The 23,366-nt window shown below is 54.8% G+C and overlaps 9 protein-coding genes across 9 annotated transcripts; 4 read left to right on the forward strand and 5 right to left on the reverse strand.

Annotated features, from left to right (window-relative positions):
* Nucleotides 1–2: 2 nt before the first annotated feature.
* Nucleotides 3–2,460, reverse strand: BDV59DRAFT_211740 (uncharacterized protein; the record flags this gene model as incomplete). The annotated part of the gene is made up of 7 exons (XM_073695865.1): nucleotides 3–1,138; nucleotides 1,169–1,286; nucleotides 1,320–1,965; nucleotides 2,002–2,168; nucleotides 2,205–2,230; nucleotides 2,267–2,280; nucleotides 2,330–2,460. 7 exons carry the CDS (start codon nucleotides 2,458–2,460, stop codon nucleotides 3–5), a joined length of 2,238 nt encoding a protein of 745 aa, XP_073550315.1.
* A 169-nt stretch (nucleotides 2,461–2,629) lies between these two features.
* Nucleotides 2,630–3,589, reverse strand: BDV59DRAFT_200187 (uncharacterized protein; the record flags this gene model as incomplete). Its single annotated transcript, XM_073693524.1, has 4 exons — nucleotides 2,630–2,905; nucleotides 2,962–3,213; nucleotides 3,267–3,307; nucleotides 3,364–3,589. The coding sequence occupies 4 exons, from the start codon at nucleotides 3,587–3,589 to the stop codon at nucleotides 2,630–2,632; spliced, it is 795 nt and encodes a 264-aa protein (XP_073550316.1).
* A 287-nt stretch (nucleotides 3,590–3,876) lies between these two features.
* BDV59DRAFT_174127 (folliculin domain-containing protein) lies at nucleotides 3,877–6,250 on the reverse strand. Its single transcript, XM_073689020.1, has 2 exons — nucleotides 5,831–6,250; nucleotides 3,877–5,722 (listed from the first exon to the last, which is right to left on the reverse strand). Exons 1-2 carry the CDS (start codon nucleotides 5,840–5,842, stop codon nucleotides 4,352–4,354), a joined length of 1,383 nt encoding a protein of 460 aa, XP_073550317.1. The 5' UTR covers nucleotides 5,843–6,250; the 3' UTR covers nucleotides 3,877–4,351.
* A 3,941-nt stretch (nucleotides 6,251–10,191) lies between these two features.
* Nucleotides 10,192–13,306, reverse strand: grc3 (putative RNA processing protein Grc3). Its single transcript, XM_073689021.1, has 5 exons — nucleotides 12,967–13,306; nucleotides 12,517–12,898; nucleotides 12,342–12,468; nucleotides 11,980–12,291; nucleotides 10,192–11,921 (listed from the first exon to the last, which is right to left on the reverse strand). The coding sequence occupies exons 1-5, from the start codon at nucleotides 12,998–13,000 to the stop codon at nucleotides 10,332–10,334; spliced, it is 2,445 nt and encodes an 814-aa protein (XP_073550318.1). The 5' UTR covers nucleotides 13,001–13,306; the 3' UTR covers nucleotides 10,192–10,331.
* Nucleotide 13,307: 1 nt separating this feature from the next.
* BDV59DRAFT_174135 (DNA-directed RNA polymerase I subunit RPA34) lies at nucleotides 13,308–14,557 on the forward strand. Its single transcript, XM_073689022.1, has 2 exons — nucleotides 13,308–13,560; nucleotides 13,616–14,557. Exons 1-2 carry the CDS (start codon nucleotides 13,352–13,354, stop codon nucleotides 14,385–14,387), a joined length of 981 nt encoding a protein of 326 aa, XP_073550319.1. The 5' UTR covers nucleotides 13,308–13,351; the 3' UTR covers nucleotides 14,388–14,557.
* A 232-nt stretch (nucleotides 14,558–14,789) lies between these two features.
* On the forward strand, nucleotides 14,790–19,840 carry atg26 (UDP-glucose:sterol glycosyltransferase). The gene is made up of 4 exons (XM_073689023.1): nucleotides 14,790–15,051; nucleotides 15,122–16,600; nucleotides 16,653–19,247; nucleotides 19,306–19,840. The coding sequence occupies exons 2-4, from the start codon at nucleotides 15,305–15,307 to the stop codon at nucleotides 19,588–19,590; spliced, it is 4,176 nt and encodes a 1,391-aa protein (XP_073550320.1). The 5' UTR covers nucleotides 14,790–15,051; nucleotides 15,122–15,304; the 3' UTR covers nucleotides 19,591–19,840.
* A 7-nt stretch (nucleotides 19,841–19,847) lies between these two features.
* BDV59DRAFT_174139 (tubulin-binding prefolding complex subunit PAC10) lies at nucleotides 19,848–20,693 on the reverse strand. The gene is made up of 2 exons (XM_073689024.1): nucleotides 20,162–20,693; nucleotides 19,848–20,084 (listed from the first exon to the last, which is right to left on the reverse strand). Exons 1-2 carry the CDS (start codon nucleotides 20,621–20,623, stop codon nucleotides 19,983–19,985), a joined length of 564 nt encoding a protein of 187 aa, XP_073550321.1. The 5' UTR covers nucleotides 20,624–20,693; the 3' UTR covers nucleotides 19,848–19,982.
* Nucleotides 20,694–21,000: 307 nt separating this feature from the next.
* On the forward strand, nucleotides 21,001–21,497 carry BDV59DRAFT_174140 (uncharacterized protein). The gene is made up of 4 exons (XM_073689025.1): nucleotides 21,001–21,023; nucleotides 21,076–21,117; nucleotides 21,181–21,200; nucleotides 21,329–21,497. The coding sequence occupies exons 2-4, from the start codon at nucleotides 21,105–21,107 to the stop codon at nucleotides 21,482–21,484; spliced, it is 189 nt and encodes a 62-aa protein (XP_073550322.1). The 5' UTR covers nucleotides 21,001–21,023; nucleotides 21,076–21,104; the 3' UTR covers nucleotides 21,485–21,497.
* A 636-nt stretch (nucleotides 21,498–22,133) lies between these two features.
* BDV59DRAFT_174141 (TMEM199/VMA12 family protein) lies at nucleotides 22,134–23,360 on the forward strand. Its single transcript, XM_073689026.1, has 2 exons — nucleotides 22,134–22,451; nucleotides 22,513–23,360. The coding sequence occupies exons 1-2, from the start codon at nucleotides 22,200–22,202 to the stop codon at nucleotides 23,209–23,211; spliced, it is 951 nt and encodes a 316-aa protein (XP_073550323.1). The 5' UTR covers nucleotides 22,134–22,199; the 3' UTR covers nucleotides 23,212–23,360.
* The last annotated feature ends 6 nt before the right edge of the window (nucleotides 23,361–23,366 follow it).

Genomic DNA, 23,366 nt, shown 5'->3' on the forward strand with positions numbered 1-23,366 from the left:
GTCTACGTGTCAGTCTGCGCCAGAAGACTCTCACCGTCGACGACGATGCTCTCTGTAATCTTCACGTTCTTCTCTCGAATCGCCTTCATCCACTGCGCACCCGCCGTCTCTGACTTGAACAACAGTAGCGCCAACGCCCCGCCCACAGACGTGCTCTCCAGGAACATCTTCAGCCGGGTAACACCAGTGCGCCGCATCACAACCAACGCCACCAAGCACACAAGCGCCGCCAGCGTGACCCCGGCGACGATAAACGCCGGGACAGCAAACGGGATTCGATAGCGGATCTTCCGTTTGTACACCGCGACGGGCACCACCGCGGCGTCGTCCCCGTCGCTGCCCGCCGCCACACGTCGTCGAAGACGCCCCGTCGTGCTGCTCTCGGAGGGGATTCCCTCGTCCGTCGCGACAGCCCGCAACCCCCAGCCCCGCGTGCCGACGACCGTGTTGGCCGCCAGATCGGTCCAGATCAGGTCGATGATCGACGCCGCGCCGGACGCAGTTGCAGACAGCTGCTGCCACTTCGCGTACAGCGCCATGCTCGTGTAGCCCGAGTAGTCGCCGTACGGGCTGTTGGGCTGCTGGTACACGGAGAGCGCGCGGTAGAGAAGCTGCTCGTAGAAGTCCACGCCGGGGAGGTTCTGCCCGTCGATGGCGGGGATGGCCCCTTCCCCGTGGAGGCGCGACAGCGCGTCGACGTACCCTGGGAGGTAGAGCGTGTCGCTGGCGACGGTACTGATGTTGAACGTGGAGAGGAGCGGGTTCGTCGCGGCGGTGGAGTTGCTGGGGCCGAGGATGCCCCATGTTGGGCGCGCCCAGCTGAGCGTTTGGTTGTGGATGCTCTCGACGCCCCAGAGGGGCGGCGGGGAGGTGTCCGGGTGGTATTGCTTGTCGTGGAGGGACTGCACGCTGAGTGCGTCCAGGCCCGTGCCGTTGTACTGGAAGGTGGCTGTCTTGACGACGGCTTTGAGGGCCGTGGCGCAGCTGTAAAGCGGCATGGACCACTTGGAACCGGGCTGGACGATGAGCTCGGAGCCGCCGTCGGTGCGGGACGCGGCGCCATAGACGAGGCTGCAGCCGATGACCGTGTTGTTGATGTTGGGGGCGCTGTCGGCGATGGAGCCGCCGCAGAGGGTGGCTGCGTAGAGGAAGTCCTCCTCGGTGATACCCTGCGGGTTCGCGGCGGAGGAGCGGTTATGCTCGCTGTTGGCGGCGAAATCGAGGTATTCGCCCAGGTCGATGGAGGTGCGGATGTTCCAGTATCCGATGTGCAGGTTGGTCGCGGTCTTGGCCAGGTCGAACGTTTGGCCTTCGTGTACGTCCATGTGCTTGATGTTGGAAGGATCGCGGTCCGTCGCGTTGAAGTACGCCATGGTGAGGAAGTTGTTCAGCCATGCGGCCTTGTATGCGCGGTCGTGCAGGTCGAAATCCTGTCCGTTCTGGGCGACGGTGAGGTTCGGCGCGGAGCGCGCCAGATTCGACAAGCCGCCGCGGTCGGTCAGGACCGTGTTGGTGGTGGTGTAGTTGGTCTCGTGGTTGGATGGGCGCTCGAAGTCGATGGTGAGGTTGAGCGGCACACACTGCGTCTCCGGCTGGATGAAGAGGATATCCTCCGACCAGCTGGAGCCATACTGCAGCGGTGTCACCGGCGCCGTGTGGTTGCGGAACCCGATGCCGCCCTGTTTCTCGTCGACGATGAGGCCCTCTACGAGGCGGATCTCCTGGCCGTCGAGCAGCAGCACGGAGATGTGGCGATATGTGGGCAAGGCGTACCAGCCCAACTTGCTGTACGCGTCCGTGCCATTGACATAGTTCCGGTATTGCATGTCGAAGATGCTGGAGACGGTGGGACTGAAGGCGGAGGCCCCGTCGTTGTACAGCTTCAAAAGGTCTGGCGGCATGCGACTCTCATAGGTGTAGTTGCACATGGAGAGAAGACCCTCCTGGTGGCATGTCCGGGTGAGACTCTGCCCCGGGCATGCCAGTTCAATACCGCAATACCGAGTGAACGGGGCCGGGCTTCGAGGCGGCGTGCCAGCGCCAAACGGCGAGGAATCGCGGACGTAGCCAAACTGCTCCGCGGTCTTGCTCGTTGCCGGCTCGATCGTATCGTGCAGGCCTAGCGGCGTGCAGATGGACGCTATCGAGAGCACCGCCAGGACACCCGTCTGCACCCATTGTGTGTAGGAGACTCGTCGCAGGACGCCGTCTGAGGCGGCTGTACTGGTACCTAGGATGCCTGGCCAGAGGGAAGATTGGAGGTAACGTCCGAGAGACGCCCTATGCATGCGTCAGGAACGCATTGAATGCCAGACGTCAGGTTCGTTACCATGTCAAGACCGAGTTCACATTGGTGAGGAACGCAATCAGGAGAAACGGAATCACCAGGGGAATGAACACCTGGAGGATGAACACGCCTGCGGCGATCAACCCGGAGACCTCGCCGACTGTCAAGGTCATCGTGATGGGAGGGAGAATTGCACATGCCTGGGCGTCGGATATAAGACAACGGCCGACTCGGTTTTATTAGAGATATGGACTAAGCTTCTCGCATCCCCGAATACGAGGCGTGTGCCTGGTCGTTCTATTCCAACTGGGATTTACAGCACACGAGTGGACACTTCTGCATCTAGCACTGAATACGAACATTAGCGTGTCTTCTTTTCGAAGCGAAGCCTTCTTTTGATCCAGTGGGCACGACTCGCACGGAGCGTTTCACAGCACCAATCCAATCCCTGCGGCTCCAATCCCTGCGAGCCCTCTGGCAAATGGGGTCACCATGGCCCTTCTCGCAGCCCCTGTTGAGGTCGCCGAAGCCGTCGCCGTCGCCGTTGCTGAGGACGCGGAAGAGGTGTGTGCGGCCAACGAGGTCCACGGCGTCACTGCAGATGCGCTCTACACAGCCCTGATCAGCCAAGCACGTAACCTATCACGGAAAGGGGACAAATTCCCCGTCCATACCACGAGATCACAACAGCCTTTACCCTCGCAGACGGTCCCCTGGCTGCAGCAGATCTGCAGGGTGCTGTTGTAGCAGACGGTGTTGGGGTAGTCTCCAGAGCACCAGTGCATGTCTGGACCACCGCCCTGACAACAGTCCTCGTTGCTCTGGAAGCGTTTGCACGTCCACGCGCTCGACTCCGGCAATGAGGCTGTAGATGTGGCCGTGGCAGTGGGCACGGCGCCGGATGTGCCTGTCACGCCGGAACCCCCCTGGAGTGAGGTTAGAATAGAGTCAGTCAAGTGGACGAGGGAAGCGGTCTCACCAAGCTGTCGCAGCAGCTGTTGTCCTTCGCAACGCATATATCTATGGTTTGGTTCGTAAGCGCTAAGAGCCCGGATAGTGCCCAGGACCCGACTTACTTCCATTCTTGCAGCATTGCTCCGCGGCATGCGGGTTGAAACAGCCCGCATTGTCACAGACAACGTTTCCATCGCCAAAACACTCGTCGCAGGTGCTTGACCTGGTGCAATTTCCGCCCAGGTCTCGGCCCAGCAAGGCGAGTTCGTATCCCGGGATACGCTGGTCCAGATGAGCAGACGCCAGAGCGGCAGTCAGGGAAATCGCCAACGCGAGTGTAGATCGCATGATGGGCTGTGTGGTCTGTGGGAGAATTGCGAGTCGTGTGCTATGGGCAATGGAGCTGTTTAAGTACTCGACGAGAGAAAACGGGCGTATTGTCAAGATCCCTGTTAGGGTGTTCATAGAGCCGGGTTGAATTAATCAATACGAGGTCTGCAGCCACCAACGACATCATGCTTGTCCTGCATAAGACCGTTTTATGCATAGCGCGACATTTTCGGCGTCGCTTTTATGCAATGCTTATTGGATTCTTCACTCCTGGGGTCAGGATTGTGGTATGAGTCCATATAGGGCTGAGAGTCGTCTAATCCCAAGTGGAAGAAAGACGGTTGGCTGAACAATCAGAGAAATCTCCTGTTGAAAAGGTAAGTCTAATGTACATATACACATACAAGCATGGCACAAATGCATCACGCAAAGAAAGCAGCATGAACCGCAGCCCCCACGGTATTATTAAAATAGTAAAGCAGTCGCAAAAGTAACCTTGGGTGGTGACATGAAAAAGAATTTGGCAGCCCATCCACGCAACAAAAAGACCCAAGACCAATGGTATGCTGCCCTAATGAGCCAGAAACTCCAAATCCTATCTTCCGAGCGCCGTAGTCTATTAAAAAAAGTCAAGAGTCGTAGAAAACACAAACGGTCCAGTTGATGAACGATGAACCAGGAATGACGTAGACATCGTCAGGATCGCGACAATGCCAGCGAAGTGGGCAGGAGTCATATGAGATTCGTAAGTCAGTCACCTGCGGAGCATCCAAGAAAAGCTTATGCAATGACCGGTCGACGTGGAGCTATAGGAATAGGCTTCGGCCCCGAAGACAAGTTCAGCGTCGACATTCCAAGATCATCATCGTCACACTTCTGCGACGCCCGGTCTTTGCCCTTGTCTGTCTCAGAGGGCAGTAGGGAAGAACGTCTGATCTCGTCCTCGTCACGGACGGTGCTGCAGACAAACCGCTCCTCCGAGATTGGGGTAGCACCAAACATCGAACCGAGTTGCTGCAACAGGGCAACAAAGTGTGCATGGATTTCCGCAAAGATATACTGGTTGCCCACGATTTCGGATAGATTCCGGGCGCGCACCTGGCCGGGTCGGCGCAGCTGGCCATCCGGGTCAATGGCGCGTCCGGTGAGAAACGAAGAGACGGGCGTCACCTGTCGTGTTCCCGATCGGTTTGGGCCCGAATTTTGCTCTTCCTTGCGCTTTTCTTCCTCCTGGAAGCTTTCCGCCGAGTTGACGATGCCAGTGGCGATGCGACCAAACGCACGCCAAATGACCGGGCAGGCGCGGAAAGCGCGGCCGGCGTCTTTTCCGGCGAGTGCAACGAGGGCGTAGCTGCGCCGTTTGCCGCGAGCCATCGGATCCGGAAGACGGAATATGTAGGCGATCGTGTAGCCGGCGGTCGAATCGCCGAAGCACAAGGGCCCTGATGACAGACCACGAGGAAGTAGCTCACAGCTGAGGGTTCGAATGGAGGAGCGACGAAGGAGGGCGTAGTCGGCGGGGTTTGGAGGACCGCGGAGAGAGAGGTAGGTGAGGATATGGGTGTGGCAAGAGGCGTCAGAGGCCACGGAGGATGAATGGAGCGAATCCGGAAGGGAGGCATGCATATGCGGATCAGGGCTGCTGTCATCCACGTCGGAGTGATTTGTGCCGCAGGAATAGACCACTTCCCTCGAGCGTAGGACAGGGCTACCATTTCTCCCCTTGCCGTCACTCCGAGCGGTCCCCGGAGCACCAGGGGGAAGTTGACGGCTCACATTCTCCGGGAGAGTCAAGCTGCAGCTGGCACAGGTATCCCCGTCGGCTCCTCCGAGACGGCTCAGTCGCTGGGTCTCAGCCGAACTAGGCTGTTGGCCTTTGAGGAAGTACGGGTGGTCTTCGATCTTGGGGGATCGGTCCCCTCCGCGGGGGGATTTCTCATACGGACGGGAGGTTCTAGAGGAAATCGAGGCTTTGCGTGGGGGAGGGCTCCGGATGCCATTCGAGGAAGTGGTATCATGAGAAGTGGCGGGGGTATCATCGGGGGAAACATCGGAGCTTTCAGGATAACATTGCGAGCAGGCGAACGGGAGGACCTGCGAGCAAATGATCGAGGTCGGGCCATGAACCTCGCAGAAGTGCGTCAAGGAGAGCTGTGGGATCTGTTAGCGCAATGGAGCTGATGACGCCGGGGGCAGTCGCATAGGCAAGGAAAGGTGATAGGAGGAAAGAAGACGGTGCAGAAAAGAAGGCAGACGTACAATAAAATCCATATCTTCGTCAATTAGCGTCTAGCAATATCCAACAACCATATTAGACCATTATCGCAAGACATGCTTTCTATGCCGGAAGCACTAGTTGTCGCGAGGGGAGGCCGGAGATCGCGACTCCGAAGATTGGAGGATAATCGAGGTCAGAGGAGTCGAGAGAAGAGGTGACAAGAGGAGAAGAAGGCGAGAGAAGAATGAATCCGGCCAAGGGAGTGAAACGGTGGAGGATACGACGTGATCGTGGTAGAACCCCGGGACAGGAAGGTAGTAGTTCGCCACAGAGGCAAAGACCAGCTTTGCGGGAGGATAGGGAGGAGGAATGAAGGAGAGAGGATAGAGGAGGGGAGAGAGTCGAAGAGGGTCAGGAGAGAGAGAGAGAGAGAGAGAGAGGAGAGAAGGAGTGAAGATGGAGATAGAGAAAGGGAGAGGAAGAAGAAGGAGAAGAAGAATCGGTTGAATAACTAATGGCGGAGGATGAATGGAGCGATGGGTGTGGTCACCGTATTACCGTATTTGTGGTAAGATACCGGGTATTTGAACGGCCGGATACCTCATCGTATCGTTTCTCGTATCGACCCAGTACTGCGTATACCTATACATCTTATACCTACTTCTACTACTCTATATTATCCATCTTCTTCTTCTTCATTCCCTCAAGGATAGCGAATAAATCAGAGAGAAGATGGAGATGGTATGATGATGTGAGGAAGACAGGCACACCATCACAGCAACAACGATAACGTCCTTGACCCCCTTACCGCAGCCCCATCGAAGCCTGCTGGAAGAAGTCAATCTCCCTAGTTTGTCCCAAATAGATTGGTCCAGAAATCCTTGAGATGCATCCATCTGTTCATTGCCATCAAAAGGAACCAACAGGGCCCCCTGGTCCGTCGGCACTTACGGGTGAGTGGCACCTCCATCCATTCACACCCCCGAAGCCTCCTTCCAAATCGGAGTCCTCTATAAACCCCTATATCATGACCGATGATTTCTCAGGAGTAGGACGAACGGAAGCCTTCGTCCCACCGCTCCTGTGAACAGGGTGTCCCAGCCATCATCACATGCGTGGGATGGGATGGGATGGATGGATCGATCAAATGGAGGGATTCCTCCTACATACCCTAGTAAACTTTCCGTCCAAACAACCGTTTCTTTTCTTGGGCTAATCTGATTAGGATCCGTCGGAGAGTCTCCATATTATCTTCAACCAGTCCGTCCCTTGACCCTGTCCGGTCCTACCACTCGGTCACGGAGTCCGGAGTATTCTCCCTTACCCGTCAGATCCAGATGAGAATCTCGAAAAAAAAAAAAAAGGACTCCTCCCTCCTTCAATCCCGCGGCATTCTTATTCTGACACCGCGGAAGGAGGTGAGACGACAGGATCGTCCCTTCATTCCCTCTCTTCCGATTTGTTGTCCCCCACGGCTGGCCGTTCAATAGACTCGGGACGCGGCACAGAACTAGTCGAAAGTCTGAATGATCCCTGACAGCAACTGGTCGAGCAGGGAATTCCCAATCAAAGCCATTATGGTTGGCTGATCCACGGACCGGACAACCACAGTCTCGTCCAGCCGCATCAACGCATCATCAACTGGCTGCATGCAGAGAGACGGTCATCCCGCCATACCCCGTACATTCCTCGATTAATCTAATCGTGAATTCAAGATGATGCTTCCCTATCTGTGATCCCGGTCGGAGAACGTCACCGTGCAGCCGGTATTACAGCTTACCCCCATCTGGTATTTCGCCGTATCTCCCGATAAGCCTGATACAGATCCGGAACATTTCCCTCTATATCTTCCTGCTCGAGTCAAACCAATCTTCCACCGACCTGTCAGATGCTGTCTCCAGTTCGGTGCAATTTCCGCCGTTCCTATCTGAAACCATCCGTCTGCTGCCCCCCATCCTGCAGCCTTACGCTTCCGGGCTGCAATCCCGTCAGTGAAACTCGCCTTCGCGGCAGGAAACCGAGCACACGACTGTTGCCGGCTCCACTTCGTCCGGTCTCCATTCTTATTCATGTCTCCATCATTATTCAATGCCTTTAGGTAACGACCCAGCTCCGCACGTGGCAATCTACGCCTCTCATTTGCCCACTACCCTAACACTAGTGTCAACGATTGGAATCCTCCAATCCAATGGGATCGGCGAGAGAGCCTCTTATGCCGACTTGGGGAGGTTTCTCGATGCTCCTTATGATCTGCTTCAGGAACACTGTATGATGATCCTCATGCGAAGTTGGTTTCCTCCACGACGATCCCGGCAATCGTCCCCGATGCCTCGAGCTGGACAGCATATCGCGCTCGTTTGGGCTTCTCTCTGCGGTCAACAGCGCAGTGGGCCGGAACCCGTTCGCTTCCACCGTTCTCCGCTCTTAAACTAACCTCCCGTTGGTTCCTGGACGGATGCCGGTCTGTCCGTGCTGGTGGAGTCCTCTGAATAATCACGAGCCCATCATTGCCTTCTAGAAGGCGACCGCCTCCCCCAACTCTGGCAGCTGGAGCCTAGAGCTGTCGTGTGTGCCTCCCGATCATCATGTCCTTCCCCGACTCCGCACGGCGTACACCATCAAATTCACCCCGGTTATATGGTCTGGACCCTTCTCGCCGAGACATGCATCTCCTAACAAGTTCGAGTCGTCTTTCCTGCAGCTGCATGTAGTCAGCAGAACGCTCGGGTCGAGGTCTAGACACGATCTCTGCTGTAAACAAGTCAGTAATTAATTGTGCCCCTCTTCATCAGATCCACTGAGCGATTTAATTCAGGTGGGGTTCAGCCTTCTGTCTTTGCTTAACTTTGACAGAAAACTGTTCGGAGTATTCTACGCAATACGCAATATATGTATTTTATCTAGATAGTCTGAGGGGAAGCCGTCGCCGCAGTATTGCTCCACGTTTGACGGAGCCTACGAATTACTCTGACGAAACATCATCCGATGATGGGATGTAAGTCTCGATGCTTTATCTAAATACACGCTATTTTAACCGTCCACCTGCGTTTGTAATCGTCCATGCTCGTATAACCTTCGTTACCCATAAACACTCCAGCGACGCGGATGACAAGATCATCGATATACCATCCTAGACAGGACTCATCAGCATGGTTGTCCTTGGTCGAGACATTGTCGGCTACCTTTACGCCATTGACTTCATGTACTGGTAGAGCCGAGGGCCCCGATTAGTTCAACGGCAATGCCAGGCTGTATAACGCCAAGTTAGCACTGGTTCTGCTTTATCGCTTCGCGACCTGAATCAATCCACATTAGTCGTCTGCCATGTTTCCGACTGGGTACAGTCACCTACAGGATTAACGGGTAAAAAATGGCCCAGATATGAGACTTACAGCCTGCGTCGCTTGTCAGTAGTTATATAATATCTAACGGTGCCAGTCCACTTACTGCTTGCACGACCTAGGAACACGGTTTATGGTAAGCCCAATGGCCATACACAAACAAGGCATCAGGAATCGTTCCTTACCTCCTGATTCAACCCTGTTAGCACTATCTCTTGGTAGAGCTTGCTCAGATACTCACAGACTAATGTCGCTCGTTAGTTCACTGATGCTTATCGGTTGGTTCCCTCATTGCAGCTTTACTTACCGCCTGAATGGATCATCATGCATTAGGTCAGTTTATCATTATCCAAGATCAAGATACCTACAGCAAGCTAGTATATGTCAGTAAGCAAGCCATAACATATTCCAGAGCACCACGTTACTCACGGCAGCCGTCTACATCCAACCATGTCAGCCTCAGACGTAACAACGTTCTCAATTAAAGTTGACCGCTACTTACTGCCTAGATTCTGTTTGTCAATAAGAAGTCCGTAGGATGAGCGTTCCGGGAGAGCGTGCGCACATACCACAACATCGTCATTACCAATTGTCCTCTTCACAGGCATTGCGATTGCCGTGGTAAATAGAAGTGAAAGAAAATAAGCCGGCTGCATCGTGGAAATAGAATGAATGACACCGCTGGATCGTTGTGACTCTTCAACAAATTCCTGTATGTTGTAAGGGATGGATGGCGTGGAAAATAACTCTGGCTTGGGGCATTTCCTACTTATATACGTTGCCTCGTCCACGCATACAACTTGATCTTCATTTCAAACCCTCCAAAAGGGATGGAGCTTGTCAAGGGCAACGGTATGCACGTATTCATCCTTTGCCCTTCAGCAGGAATGTACGGATACAGCCTATAGGGCAGCCGACGCACCGTTGGCGAGGAAAATTTCTCCCTTTTTAGCGTCATGTGTATACTTCCGCCCTTGTTAGGGTGACAAGGTTGGCTCGCAATGTGGCTTGGAGACACTCCGAAGTCCTCATTGTTACTGTAGAAGCACTTCGATGCTCGTGGAGTGTCCGATGGCATTCCAAACTATACACCAAGCATGTAACCCATCGCTTGCTCGAAGCATCTACGCATGCAAGCCCCCATGGACCACGAAACTCGGACTCTATCTGGGTATATACTCTAAGACTATACGTACACGGCTTACCAGTCCCCCTCGCTTTCACTCCCAGGGTAGGCCTTCTTGCGAAGCTTCCACAGGGATTTCTCCCGCTGCGCCGCCTCTCTCTGCCGGCGACTATTGTCTTCAATCACCGTCATCCACGGCACGTTGCTCGCGCGACGAATGCGGTCTTTCAGAATCGCCGATATCCGCGCGCTGTCTTCACCCGACACCCCGTCTCCTGCATCCCCATCCCTCCGACTGCTGTCGATGAATCGCCGATGCCGCTTCTCGGCCGCCCGCGCGGCGTGGTAGTCCTCGCTGAGGGCCCAGTTGGGGTTATCCAGCTGCCCGCGCACCAGAACAATACCGTGGCCCTGCTGCAGCGCGTCGCGGATGCGCGCCGTGCCGATGGGCGTAACGAGCTCGATCTGTCGCGACGACACATTGACCGACCGCACCAGCGCGAGACCCAGGCAGTGCGATGCTTTCGGGTCCAGCGGGGTGCAGCTGCCGGCGCCAACGAAAAGGTACGGAAGATCTTCGTTCGCGGTGCGGGTGATGCTCGCGTCGATGGATGCCGGAGGGGCCGTGACGGCGTCCATGTTGACGTCCGAGCCGGCGTCGGATCCCGCCTCGTGGGTGGAATCCCCACCCATCACGCCGTTCGCGAGGATCTCGCTCTGCCCGAGGATTGCGGTCGGCGACTCCACCGCCACGACGCCCACAATCGAGCCGTCCAGAGCCTCGCGCAGGAGGTCCGGGTGGATCTGCGAGCCCATGACCATGACGCCGCGGATTCCCTGCTTCGGGCCGGAGTAGTGCACGTGGAACGGGCGTGTCCGAGACATCGGCTGATCCAGCCATTGGGGGGTGCTGACGGCGCGGGGACGAGTCATGTGGAAGTATGACTGCATCTGCATGGAACGCAGCTGGGCGCTCGACCGGCTTACAAAGTCGGTGGGTTGGGAAGGGAGCGTCGTCAGCGGGATCCTGGAGGCAGCGGCAGCCTGGCCGAGGGGCTCGACGACCTCCGCAGGGCCCTTTTCGCTCATGTAAACAACGTCAGACAGGCCGAGCGAGCGCACAAGCCACGTCGCCACTTCCAGGCCGAGTCCGAAGATCCATCCGGGGTAGTTAATGATGAGGGGACACTGCGGGTAGCTCGCGCGGAGGGCGCGATAGCGGTCCATCAGGTCCATTGCGGCAAGGACATAGTGGTCAGGGTCTTCTTTGGGCGATGTCGCTCCAATATGGTGGGCTCGAATGACGGTTCCGTCGGCGGAGTCTTCCAGAGAGGGATGGGAGAAGGGGGGCCCGAAGACAGGCGATCGCAGGTGCGCCAGGTATACCTGTCCCATAGGGGAGAACTCGGGTTGGCCGGGATCGAGGTCGAGAAACGCAACGCCGTCGGTATTGCAATAGCTGGTTTCGGTTTGGGGGGCCGGGCTGAGCAGATGATTCAGAAGGTAGCGGCTGAATGTCGATTTTCCAGAGGCCTTGGGGCCGCATATTAATGCCCTCAGGCTTCCGGCTTTCTGAGAAAGTGATTTTATAGCGGAGCTCCATTGCTTTTCAAGATGCAACGGCCGCAGGTGGCGCTTTAGAGAGTCGTCGGTGGATGTATAAAGCTGGATTAATTAGCCATGAATGTGTGTATACAGTCGAGTAGCAGTTGCTTAGACCTACCACAGAGAAGGCCCTTCGCGTATTCTGGTCCGCATGCTTCAATGTAATCTTGTCCGCAGAAGTGTTGCTACCGTTCCAGATTCGTTGGTAAAGGGGCGATAAGTCCCTCAGACGATAGATACCGCTGTCGCCAGATTTGATTTCGACCTCTGCTGCGCCGTCCACCCCGGCGACACATTTTATCACGGGCAAGGAATGCGTGGAGGGTGCATAAACCCGATACAGCCGCGGAGAAGGATGCAGCTTTGCGCCCATGAGACTGACCACGCCACGCTTGACCCATAGATCATAATGGCCGATTAGTACCAGGCTCTGTAAGGCATCAGCAATCCGTCGTCGTCCACGCATACACGCCAGCGTACCATTTTCTCTTTGATCCGCACGCAGAGGGTGTGCTCGTCACTGTAAACGATGTTGCTCTTGTTGAGTCGAGTCTTGGACAAGGTAAAGGCTTCCACGAGGGCCGGAGTGTCCGCTGGAGATTCATATCTACCGACTCGTCAATATACACTCCTGACCAAAGGACGGTGGTGGTACCTATCGGCATCGTCGAGAGGAACATCGTTCCCCTCCGGCTCCGAGGATTCTTGCTCTTCCAATTCTTCCTCTACCGGTGTCTGCTTTTCGCTGACTCGCTTCGAGTCCTTGACATCGGGATGTCCGGCGAGTGTGTCCCTTCCAGTCGTCTTTTCGGTTTTCGAAGTATCGGCCTTCCGCCTCGACGATCGTCTCGTCTGCACATGGTCTGCCGGAGAGACGGACTGCGACGGAGCGTTCTCCTCAGGTGATCGTCGCGCTTTCTTGGATGGCGGTTCCTCAATCGGTTCGACAGCTGCAGGTTTCACGGGCTCTGGGGTGACGACGATCTGCGCCTGCTGCTGCTGGCGAGCTTTGCGCGCCGCAAAAGCACTAACCGGAGCTATAACCACCATGTCAGCGTCAAATGGCACGACCAGGGGTGAGGGACTATAAGACGAGGCAACGCACCAGCAGACTGCTGCTTCTCGGCCTTTCGTTTCATTCTATTGCGGGGGAGGTGAGTGCTGCAGAATGAAGTTCTCGCGACTGCAGATTTGCGCAACGGGCGATACCACGTGATGGGCCAGGTCTGAGTGGACGATCAACCTCTCCCCTCAGGAGAGAAACAGTATACAAAAGAACAGGAGCAAATCAGCCTGTCAGAGCGACATTGAATGTTGGGAGAATTGATCCAGCGGAGGATTTATTTCCACCGCTTCTGCTCATCTCCAAGTCAGGTGGTCTGTGCTCCGCGGAGCCAGAAAAAAAAAGTTATCGCGGAACCCGCAACTCCCACTCTCTCTCCGTCCACCACAACCGCTCTTTTCCTCCGCCTCGATCAAGTCAGCTAACGATGGCGGCCAAAGCGAAGAAGGCGGCCCCTCCGGAGAGCGAGAGCAGCTCGTCGAGCCGATCCTCTTCCCCCGAGTCAGCCCAGAACACGGCCGAGAAGAGCGAAGCGGAGGAATCGTCTAGTGCCGAGTCGGAGTCCAACAGCTCCAGTGAGAGTGACAGCGCCTCCTCTGATGAGAAACAGCAGCCCAATGGGAAGAAAAATGACAAGTAGGTCGTTTGATGCATATATCTGTCCATAATCGAGCTTCTAACTCGGATTCAGGCCCGCCGCCCGTGTCTCGTTCCAAGCTCCCCAGCCCTATAAGCCTCCGTCCGGCTTCAAATCCGTGAAGAAACAGTCTCCTCCCTCCGCTAGTACCGCGTCTCTTCTCGCCGACCTCAGCGGCAAACAAGTCTACCACATCACCGCGCCCGCCTTCCTCCCACTGGACACCGTTAAAGAGCTCTCGTTGAACAAGGTCATGCAGGGCGAGCCCATCCTGAAACACAAGGGCGCACAGTACGGAATTCCCGCCGACAGCATAACGCAGAACGACACGGATGAAAAGACGCTGTTCCTGTACGACCCAAAGACGCAAACGTACACCAGCACGGCCGTCCGTCACATCCAGAGCTACCACGTCCAGCAGATGGTCAACCTTCCCGAGCGACTGGAGACGAATGATAAGGTGCTGGAAGCCGCCAAGAAGCTGGTCAAGCCCCCACGAAAACAGCCCAAGAACCTGAAGATGCGGTTCCGGCCGTTGGGAAGCGGCGCGGCGCCACCTGAGACGCTTGGATCGAGCTCAGAGTCCGAGGGTGAGCAACCAGAGCCCACGTTTAAGATTCCTAAGGGGGCTGAGAAGGAGCGGGAAGAGAGAAAACGGAAGCACCATCACACGGAGGGAGAGAACAGTCAAGCGGCGGGAGTGCCTCGAAAGAAGTCGAAGAAACATTCGGAGAGCGGCGAGAAGGCGGATGGAAAGGAGAAATCCAAAAAGTCCAGCAAGAGCAAGGATGAGAAGAAACGGAAGAAGGCAGATAAGTCAACATGAACCGCATGAAAGGGAGAGGGTCGATGTTTTCCGTATGTGTTACCAAAAGTTGGATCTAGATGGGATGCGTTTTACCGCCCAAGGCGTCTGACGGGATCTGGGACCATTTGCATGAGTTATGCAGCATGTACATAGTTTCTTTGAGATTATTCTACTCTTATTTATATACATCTAATCTTCCTCTCAGCGTATACCTGTATCGACCTATACTACCTATATCTATCATCCGAGTACCTGGTGGATGACATAATCCACTGATGCACCAGGAACAGGCGCTGATTGGCGGAGGGCCCATTGACAATCACATGCGGGGGCGGTGATTGGCCCCCGGCGGAACAGCTGATACGGACGAGTGACGCCAGAGATCCAACATGCATGATCGTTTGCTATCTCTCTCCCTCTCTCTCTCCGTCTCATTCTTCCTCCCTTTCTCTACTCTCCATCATCTCTCCTCTCGCTTCTCTTCACTCGGTTCAGCAATAGAGTCTCTCTCCTCCCTCTTCGCCCTTGTGCATCCTCTTAGTACATACTACTACTACTACTGCTTCTCCCCACTCCTCTCGTTCAACCGTCCATCCAGCTCAACCACCTTCGCTTCTCCGGCGTATCGCCCGTTTCATGCGGCTCCGATGGATTCGATAGTTCTTTTCCACCCTCTTCTTTAGCCAGGTAACTCCCATGACCATCCCTCTATCCAAACAGCCCGTCCAAAGACCTCTAGAGCTAACCTTCAGATCATCTTCCAGTAGATTCCCCGTCGTTGTCCGAGTCCCTCTCCTTGAAGTTCTCAGGCGCTGAAGGGATCACGCTCCTCTCTACCTCGTCGTCTGCCTCCGGGAACTTCCCGATCCTTTCCTCCATACCACTCCTCATTCCGCCTTTCTTGAATATCTCCGCATCTCTCGCAGCTCCCAAAGATGCGACCCTTCCTCGACGATGCGAAACGGCGAGTGGACCGTCGCCTTAGTGCAAGCCGACAGTCGATCTCCGCCAGCCGCATCTTCTCCGCCGCTTTGCCTGAGCGGCTACAAGACGACCATGACGCCCAGGTCGATTACACGGCTCCTCCTGGCGGAACGGGCACCAAAGAAGGCCATTTCCAATACATGCAACAGTCGATTTTCTCGATGATTGCCGCCGTCGGCTCTCAGTCGGATTTTCATGCGCGGTTTGATGACTCGACCGATAGTGAACAAGACGAAAGTCCGCCCCAAGAACGTTCCGAGAAGAAGTCCCCTGCCTTGGGGCCCGCGTCACAATCAAGAAGCAAGAAGAAGGCTCTGCGGTCTCCCCAGCGCCCAAAAAGCCCCTCTCGCGAGAGAGGCCGTCGTCATCGAAAGACCATCTCAGACAGTCGAATCCTGCGGCCACTATTGCCGGGCACCAACCAGACGCAAGGACAGCCCCGAACGGAGCCTTCCACCGCTGATGAAATGTCCCGCGCGCCTTCCCCCAAACGGCCTCGCAGCACCACTCCGCGCGCAGCTCCCGTCCTTAGTCGCATGGTCGAGGCGCAAGCCCTCTTGGACTCTAATGCTCCAGCAAGGCGCCCCTCCCCCACCACGGTAGATGAGGAGAAACATCCCCAGCAGGTGACCTCCGCATCCCCGTTGTCTCTCAGACTGATGGACATGTTTGGGTTTGAATCCCCAGAGAAAGTCCTTGTCGAATACGCTTGTTCTCTTTTGCAAAGCATGCTCCTGCAGGGATACATGTACGTTACGGAGGGCCACATCTGTTTCTACGCCTACCTGCCCAGGAAATCTACGGTGGCGATCAAATCGGGATACCTCTACAAACGCGGCCGCAAGAACCCTAAATACAGCCGCTACTGGTTCTCCTTGAAAGGGGACGTCCTCTCGTACTACGCCGACCCGTCCAACTTGTATTTCCCCAGTGGTCATATCGACCTGCGATACGGAATATCCGCCTCTCTGAGCGAGCCAAAGGAGAAGGACAGAGAGGCGAGAGATTTCCAAGTCACAACCGACCAACGAACATATCATTTTCGGGCAGATAGCGCCACCAGCGCGAAAGAATGGGTTAAATCGTTGCAGAAAGTTATCTTCCGGACTCATAATGATGGTGACAGTGTTAAGATCTCATTTCCTATTGAGAGCATAATAGACATAGAGGAAAGTCCTATGGTCGATTTCGCCGAAACATTCAAAATCCGCGCGTTTGAGAGCGGCGAGACCTATGCTATCGATGAGGTATATTCTTCACACTGGCAAGACGATGTGAGGAGGCTAACTATCACTCCAGTATTATTTCTCCTTTTTCAATTACGGCCAAGATGCCTTCAACTTCGTGAAAGACTTGGTGAATGATTCTCAGGCCAAGAATATCCAGCGGAAATCGCCCCAACCAGATCACGCAACCTCTCCAGGCCGAACCCGTGGCTCGCGGAGCAGATGGTCGATCACCAGTGGAATCAGCCAAGTTCTAGGAAATTCGGATATCCGGCGACAACGCAGCGCAAGCGCCAGCTATCTTAGTCCAAGACGTGATGCGGCCAGGATGTCACCAGCCTCGAGACAACGCGATTTGTCTGAATCCTTTGTCAATTCTTTCGAGCAGACGACAGAATCGTCGACCGTGTTACAGTCGATGGCCGATACAACAGAATCCGCAAGTCAGATCTTGAATCGGAGCGATGTCTTCCAATACCCGGCCGTCCAATCGTTTCGACGACGGTCTTTTGGGAACGGTCAGATCGGCCGCCGCCACTCTGATGAAACAGCTCGATCGACAGATGCCGACGGACGCCTTGGCCCTGGTATCACTCCTAGAGATGTTCAACGGTTTTATGCATCCAGTGACTCGGATGGTGATACCCAGGATGCGGCTCGAGTGCAGCAATCTGCGTCTAGTTTGAATGAGCTTGTCAGGGCGGGTGTCTATCCCCTTCAGCGCGCGGCAGGGTTAGCTGAATATTTGACAAGTCGCTCGAGACAAATGGGCACTCTCCTTGCGAGCGAGTCTATGGGCTATATCGAAAAGGTTTCGGGCATGTGGGCTGGGGGTCGCAGACATTATGGCGAAGCTGAAAGCATCTTGCCGGACGATCAGGATGTCGACCCTGAAGACAAGGAGGATGGCTGTAACCATGGAGATAGGTTCCGCGCACACTTCGCCCTTCCGTCGACTGAAAAGCTCCAGGCAACATACTTTGCCTACCTGCACCGGGTGCTTCCACTTTATGGCAAGATCTATGTCAGCCAGAAGAAGCTGTGCTTCCGCAGCCTCCTCCCTGGGACCCGCACGAAGATGATCCTTCCTCTGAAAGACGTTGAAAATGTTGAGAAAGAGAAAGGATTCCGATTTGGGTACCACGGGCTTGTGGTCATTATCCGAGGCCATGAAGAATTATTCTTTGAATTCAACGCCGCTGATGTCCGCGACGACTGTGCCGTTACTCTTCATCAGCACCTAGAGTCTGTGAGATTCCTGTCCGAGTCGGGCATGCTGGCTGAGCAAGAAAAGGACGAGTCGGAGGCGGCAAAAGCAGAGCACCGCATGCTGCAGGAAGCTAGAAGGGACATCTCTGGGGAGATGGTCTCACAAACTCCACTGAACGAGTCTCCGGAAATTCATCCTATCTTTGACGACCCTCGCGCTTCGATCATCAACTTTAAGCCAGCGGAGTCTCTGCGGATTACATGCCTGACTATCGGGTCTCGAGGTGATGTTCAACCGTATATTGCATTGTGTAAAGGTCTTCTTGCAGAAGGCCATCGACCGAAGATTGCAACCCATGCCGAGTTCGAACCTTGGGTCCGGAAGCACGGCATTGACTTTGCGCCGGTTGAAGGAGACCCTGCCGAGCTGATGCGCATCTGTGTGGAGAATGGGATGTTCACGTATTCCTTCCTGAGGGAGGCGTCGATGAAGTTCCGAGGTTGGATTGATGACCTGCTTGCGTCTGCGTGGGAGAGCTGTCAAGATAGCGATCTCTTGATCGAGTCGCCCAGTGCCATGGCGGGAATCCATATTGCCGAGGCGCTGCGAATCCCATACTTCCGAGCGTTCACGATGCCCTGGACCAGGACAAGAGCGTATCCCCATGCTTTCGCGGTGCCCGAACATAAGATGGGGGGTGCGTACAACTATATCACCTATGTTATGTTCGACAATGTCTTCTGGAAAGCGATTGCTGGACAGGTGAATCGCTGGAGACAGTCCGAGCTTGGACTCAAGGCGACCAACCTGGATAAGATGCAGCCCAACAAGGTCCCATTCCTTTACAATTATTCGCCCTCGGTGGTGGTTCCACCGCTGGATTACCCCGACTGGATCCGTATTACGGGATATTGGTTCCTCACCGAGGGTGGGGATTGGACGCCTCCGGCCGAGCTGATGGAGTTCATCCAACGGGCTCGTAGCGATGGCAAGAAGCTGGTGTATATTGGCTTTGGATCGATCGTCGTTTCGGATCCTTCAGCGCTTACGAGGACCGTCGTTGAATCGGTTCAAAAGGCGGATGTTCGTTGCATCCTATCCAAGGGCTGGTCTGACCGACTGGGTGATCCCGCAAGCGTCAAGTCAGAGATTCCTCTACCGCCGGAGATCTTCCAGATCCAGGCGGCGCCCCATGACTGGCTCTTTTCGCAGATTGACGCGGCTGCACATCACGGGGGAGCCGGGACCACCGGGGCGAGCTTACGGGCCGGGCTGCCCACCATCGTCAAGCCTTTCTTCGGTGACCAGTTCTTTTTCGGCACGCGCGTGGAAGACCTAGGGGTTGGGATCTGCATGAAGCGGCTGAACGTCAGCTTGTTCTCCCGGGCTCTGTGGGAGGCGACGCACAGTGAGCGAATGATTGTGAAGGCGCGAAATCTGGGGCAACAAATTCGGAGCGTAAGTGGAGTACCGCTTGAGGTGTAGCATATTGGACTTTGGGCTAACAGTACAATAGGAAGACGGTGTGGCGACCGCTATCCAGGCGATATACCGCGATCTGGAGTACGCCAAAACACTGGCTCGCCAGCGGTCTCTCCTGTCATCGACACCGTTCTCGCCGACGCCCTCAGCTAAGACGGTGGCTGAGCAAACGGCCGATGATGACGTTACGGATAGTGAAGAGTGGACGTTTGTTGGAGACGAGACCGACATTGACATCTCCCGACGGGTGCGCGGACGAGCCGTGTCGGATGTTGATATGCTGCCGGAGCCGATTGCGATTCGGAGTACGGCGGTATGATGATATATGGGTCCGTTTTGTTTTATTTATGACTGACGAGGTAACATTTCTTTTGGTCACGACTCCCCTGATGATTTGAAGCATGGATTTTTTTTTTTTTCTTTTTGTTTTGGCATGTGTTGTGTTCGCAGCGATTGTTTGGCGGCCTTGCGGGCGTTCTGAGCCGTATTGCTTTTGCTTATGAACACACGAGTTACTAAGGATAGATCGGTAGAGTGGCCGGCGCAGGGTACTACCGTCCGCCGATGAGAGTTGTTGGATGGATATGAATGAATTTTATATTTCCAAACCCAGGATGCTCGAGGGTATACAGCGATTTGTGTAAAAGCAGAAACCGTCTAAAGAACCGACCAAACCAACCAATGCACGCTAGATCACAGAAGAAAGGGATTTTATTTCGTTTCCGTCTCGTCGTCGCCTTTCCCTTCGGCCTTTTCCTTCCGCCGCTGCATGACATCCCAGTTGTAGACACGCGCGGTAGCGACTTCCATAGTCTGCGAGCGTTAGGTTGTCCTCTTCAACAATTTACCGATCGAGCCACCGGGCAAGGAAGGCAAGGAATACGACGTACCGTGATCTGTTCCCGCAGAAACTCCAGATCCTCCTCGCAGTTGGCCAGACTCTGTTCGGCGGCGGCGAGCTTCTCCCGGAGCATGGACTCGGCCTCGGCGATGGGGTAGGCCAGCATGACATTGGCGCCGAGCCAGAGGTAGACCTCATCGGTCTGGTCCGGGTGGATGGCGGCGCGAGCGTAGAGGGTGTCGTTGAGCTCGAAGCTGGTCTCAAGCGGGTCGGCGCTGGCGTCACGCCGGCGCTTGAGGAAGGAGACCATCTCCAGGGTCTTTTTGATGTCGGGGATCTTGTCGCGCAGGCCGACAGCGCGGTTTTGCGAGTTGACCTCCATGAACTGGTACTTGGAGATCATCTCCTGGAAGTTGCGCAGGGTCTTTTCGACGTCGGCGCGGGAGGAGACGTAGTCGGTGACATTGTCGACGAAGGGGGCGGCGGGGATGCCGCGGGGGTTTGTAGACATTGTCGAGGAGTGGAGGTGTGGTGAGGAGGTGGCTGTAGGAAGCAGTCGAAGAGATGTTGGTGGTGAAGTGGGATCATGTGGGGGAGCTTACCCGATTGGGATTTCTTACTTCACCAACTGCCCACGAAAGAGTATACTGCCTTCAATCTCCGCCTTCTTCATTGGGTTAAGCATCGCATGCATGTTTACGGATAATATAGAGCTATTCTTGTTCTCCCTTTCCGTATACTTACGATAAAGGACCACACTCTTAAATATGATAAAGAAGCCTTAGTATTTGTATATCAGTCTAGGGAAACGTAACTAAATAGTGAAAACCTAAACCAAACATTTTCTATCAACTCTAAAATCCCAACTATTCTATGACATATTCCGCAGGAACAGACATATAACCGGCATACTATCATACAAATATATTAGCAAATCATCGTTAGGGTTATTCTCAATCCTACATTGATAGATTTGTTGATACCGCGGTATCATGGATAGTTTTACTAGGTTTAATCAGCATCAAAGTATTCTGAAGCTATCTCTAGAGTTAGGGGGTAAACACATACTTCCTATCCCGATCCCATCTCTGTTAAACCGTATACGCTGAAGTTATCTCTGAAGGCGGGAGGGAAATACGTACACTCTATTTGTATCCCATCTCTATTAGCCTATATATTCTTAATTTATCGGAAGCCTAGAGGGTCAAGCACGCACTTGGCGCTTTTCAGCGTGACTGTCAGGTTGCGCCGGTCCTGCAACCGCAAGAGCAGCAAAGGCAACCATGAAAACGGCAGTGAACAGCCTCATATTGTCAAGAAAAAGCGGGTTAACAAAAGTACTTTTATTAGGATGAGAAATAGCGTGAAATGAAAGATTATAGAATAGATAGTAAAGCTGTAGAAGAGAAGATAGCAACATAGGGATAGAAGGGTACTATATATATTAGGGGGACCAATCTGGTCAGATGATTTTGACTTAAGAGATAAAAAATATCTTATCCCTTCATTGAAGATGAAATTTGCAGTTTTGTAACACATTCTAACTATGTAAGGACGGATCTATCTTCTTGCGTTCTTTGCTCGTGACACAATGCACTATATCTGTGATCTATTAAAGCCTTAGGACTTTGGATCTCATACATGCACACGACACAGGTGGCCAATGTTATTTCAGACATAGCATTAATGCATACTTCATCCATCATATATCTTAGTACCCTTACTGAGTACCATAAGTACTTGACGTGGCAATGCCGCAAAAGCGGTCACATGTCTCCATCACCAGCGAGAGTATTACCATATCCACCAGTACAGATCAATATCCTCATAGCCAAGTAGAATTCGAAGGCTTTGAGGAACCAGGGCCATGCGAGCTGCACATCAAATAAGGAGAGATAGACTAGAATGTCGGATTTGTACAAACGTACTCGACCTGCTGCTTAGTATGACGCTCACGTGCACCCTAAAAGCGGTGGCATCCCAATCGGGCAACTTCTACATCACTTCTACAACCTCACCTCCTCCTCCTTCTCCTCTCTCTACTCTCTCCTCTCTCCTCTCTCCTCTCCCTTTCCTACTCTCCTACTATGCTCCTCGTCACCACTCCCCCCATCCTCGCCGCCTTCCTCGCCATCCCCCCGGATCGTCGTCCCCTCCTGGACCTCCCCGACTCGCTCGCCCTCGATGCTCCCATCTCCCACCTCCAGTTGATCCGTCTGGCCAGATATGTCCGATCTGAGTCGACATCAGCTAGTCTTCCCCCGCAGGACCGCTCTCTCAATGCCCTCCTTCGGGGAACTAAACTCTACATCCCTCCACCACCACCCAAACCCGCCCCGGTAACTCCCCAAATCCACCCAGCAAGCACCCCCCCAACATCCGTCCTTCTAACCAGACCAGAGCCCCGAATATCTCGCGCTGAAAGCCCGGCTCCTCGCCGCCACCGAAGCAGATGCCTACCAGCGCATGACCACCCCGACCTCCCTCGCTGCACCCCCCGGCCCATCCCCCGTCTTCGCCACATCCGCATCCATGCTCACGGCCATTCATGATCCATCCGCCCCATCCCCGGACGAATCCGCCCCGGAAACCCTCACCCCGTCGCTGGTGCTGAACATCTTCCTCTCCGTGCTGATCACCGGCTTCAGCGTCTACTGGGCCCTGACCAGCTTTCCGACCCCCGACCAGCTTACGTCGACCGTGGCCTCGCTGTGGGGAGGCGGTCGTAATCCCGCCCCGCGCCACATCTCCCCGTCCAGTCGTGCCGGCACCTCCGAGGCGGTCCGCGTGCTCTTATCGTTGTTTGCTGCCCTCGGCGTCGGCGTCGTCGAGGTGCTCATCTACGCCATCTACTGGCGGAAGGCGGAAGACGCGCGGAGGCGCGAGAAGAAAATGCAGGAACGCAAGGTGGTGGTGGAAAGTGAGGTGCTTGGCGGTCGTCCGGATGCCGTCCAGGAGGACCGTCCAGGTGCTGAGGTGACACCTGTTGGAGAGAAGGAGGAAATCTGGGGCCGGGGCCCCAACGGCGGGCTCCGTCGGAGAGTACGTGAACGATGGGAAGAAGACCAGGGGACGAAGCAACAACAGCAGCAGGGGTGACTGACCCCTGGAGTAAGTCATGCTTTGCTCCCCATTTGACGGCTACAGACGACCTTATAGACACTGGATGATACCCCGCGAGTGAGACTCGCTTGTACGATACTACGAAACTCTACCTAAACGCCTAGGTTCAATTAAACAATTAATGGTATTCC

Source organism: Aspergillus ambiguus (genome assembly GCF_047715705.1).
Source record: "Aspergillus ambiguus strain CBS 117.58 unplaced genomic scaffold BDV59scaffold_7, whole genome shotgun sequence".
In the NCBI taxonomy this organism is placed as follows: Eukaryota; Fungi; Ascomycota; class Eurotiomycetes; order Eurotiales; family Aspergillaceae; genus Aspergillus; species Aspergillus ambiguus.

Bases quoted from the DNA above. Each gene is read 5' to 3' on its own strand.
- grc3 (XM_073689021.1), bottom strand. From the start codon at position 13,000: ATGAAACGAAAGGCCGAGAAGCAGCAGTCTGCTG. The intron at 12,899-12,966 runs GTGCGTTGCCTC...TGGTGGTTATAG, and splicing joins CGAGAAGCAGCAGTCTGCTG to CTCCGGTTAGTGCTTTTGCG. The intron at 11,922-11,979 runs GTAGGTCTAAGC...TAATTAATCCAG, and splicing joins CGCGAAGGGCCTTCTCTGTG to CTTTATACATCCACCGACGA.
- BDV59DRAFT_174139 (XM_073689024.1), bottom strand. From the start codon at position 20,623: ATGTCTACAAACCCCCGCGGCATCCCCGCCGCCCCCTTCGTCGACAAT. The intron at 20,085-20,161 runs GTACGTCGTATT...TAACGCTCGCAG, and splicing joins TTCTGCGGGAACAGATCACG to ACTATGGAAGTCGCTACCGC.
- atg26 (XM_073689023.1), top strand. From the start codon at position 15,305: ATGCGACCCTTCCTCGACGATGCGAAACGGCGAGTGGACCGTCGCCTT. The intron at 16,601-16,652 runs GTATATTCTTCA...CTATCACTCCAG, and splicing joins AGACCTATGCTATCGATGAG to TATTATTTCTCCTTTTTCAA. The intron at 19,248-19,305 runs GTAAGTGGAGTA...ACAGTACAATAG, and splicing joins TGGGGCAACAAATTCGGAGC to GAAGACGGTGTGGCGACCGC.
- BDV59DRAFT_174141 (XM_073689026.1), top strand. From the start codon at position 22,200: ATGCTCCTCGTCACCACTCCCCCCATCCTCGCCGCCTTCCTCGCCATC. The intron at 22,452-22,512 runs GTAACTCCCCAA...TAACCAGACCAG, and splicing joins CACCACCCAAACCCGCCCCG to AGCCCCGAATATCTCGCGCT.
- BDV59DRAFT_174135 (XM_073689022.1), top strand. From the start codon at position 13,352: ATGGCGGCCAAAGCGAAGAAGGCGGCCCCTCCGGAGAGCGAGAGCAGC. The intron at 13,561-13,615 runs GTAGGTCGTTTG...ACTCGGATTCAG, and splicing joins AATGGGAAGAAAAATGACAA to GCCCGCCGCCCGTGTCTCGT.
- BDV59DRAFT_174140 (XM_073689025.1), top strand. The intron at 21,201-21,328 runs CTGTTAAACCGT...TCAAGCACGCAC, and splicing joins TTCCTATCCCGATCCCATCT to TTGGCGCTTTTCAGCGTGAC.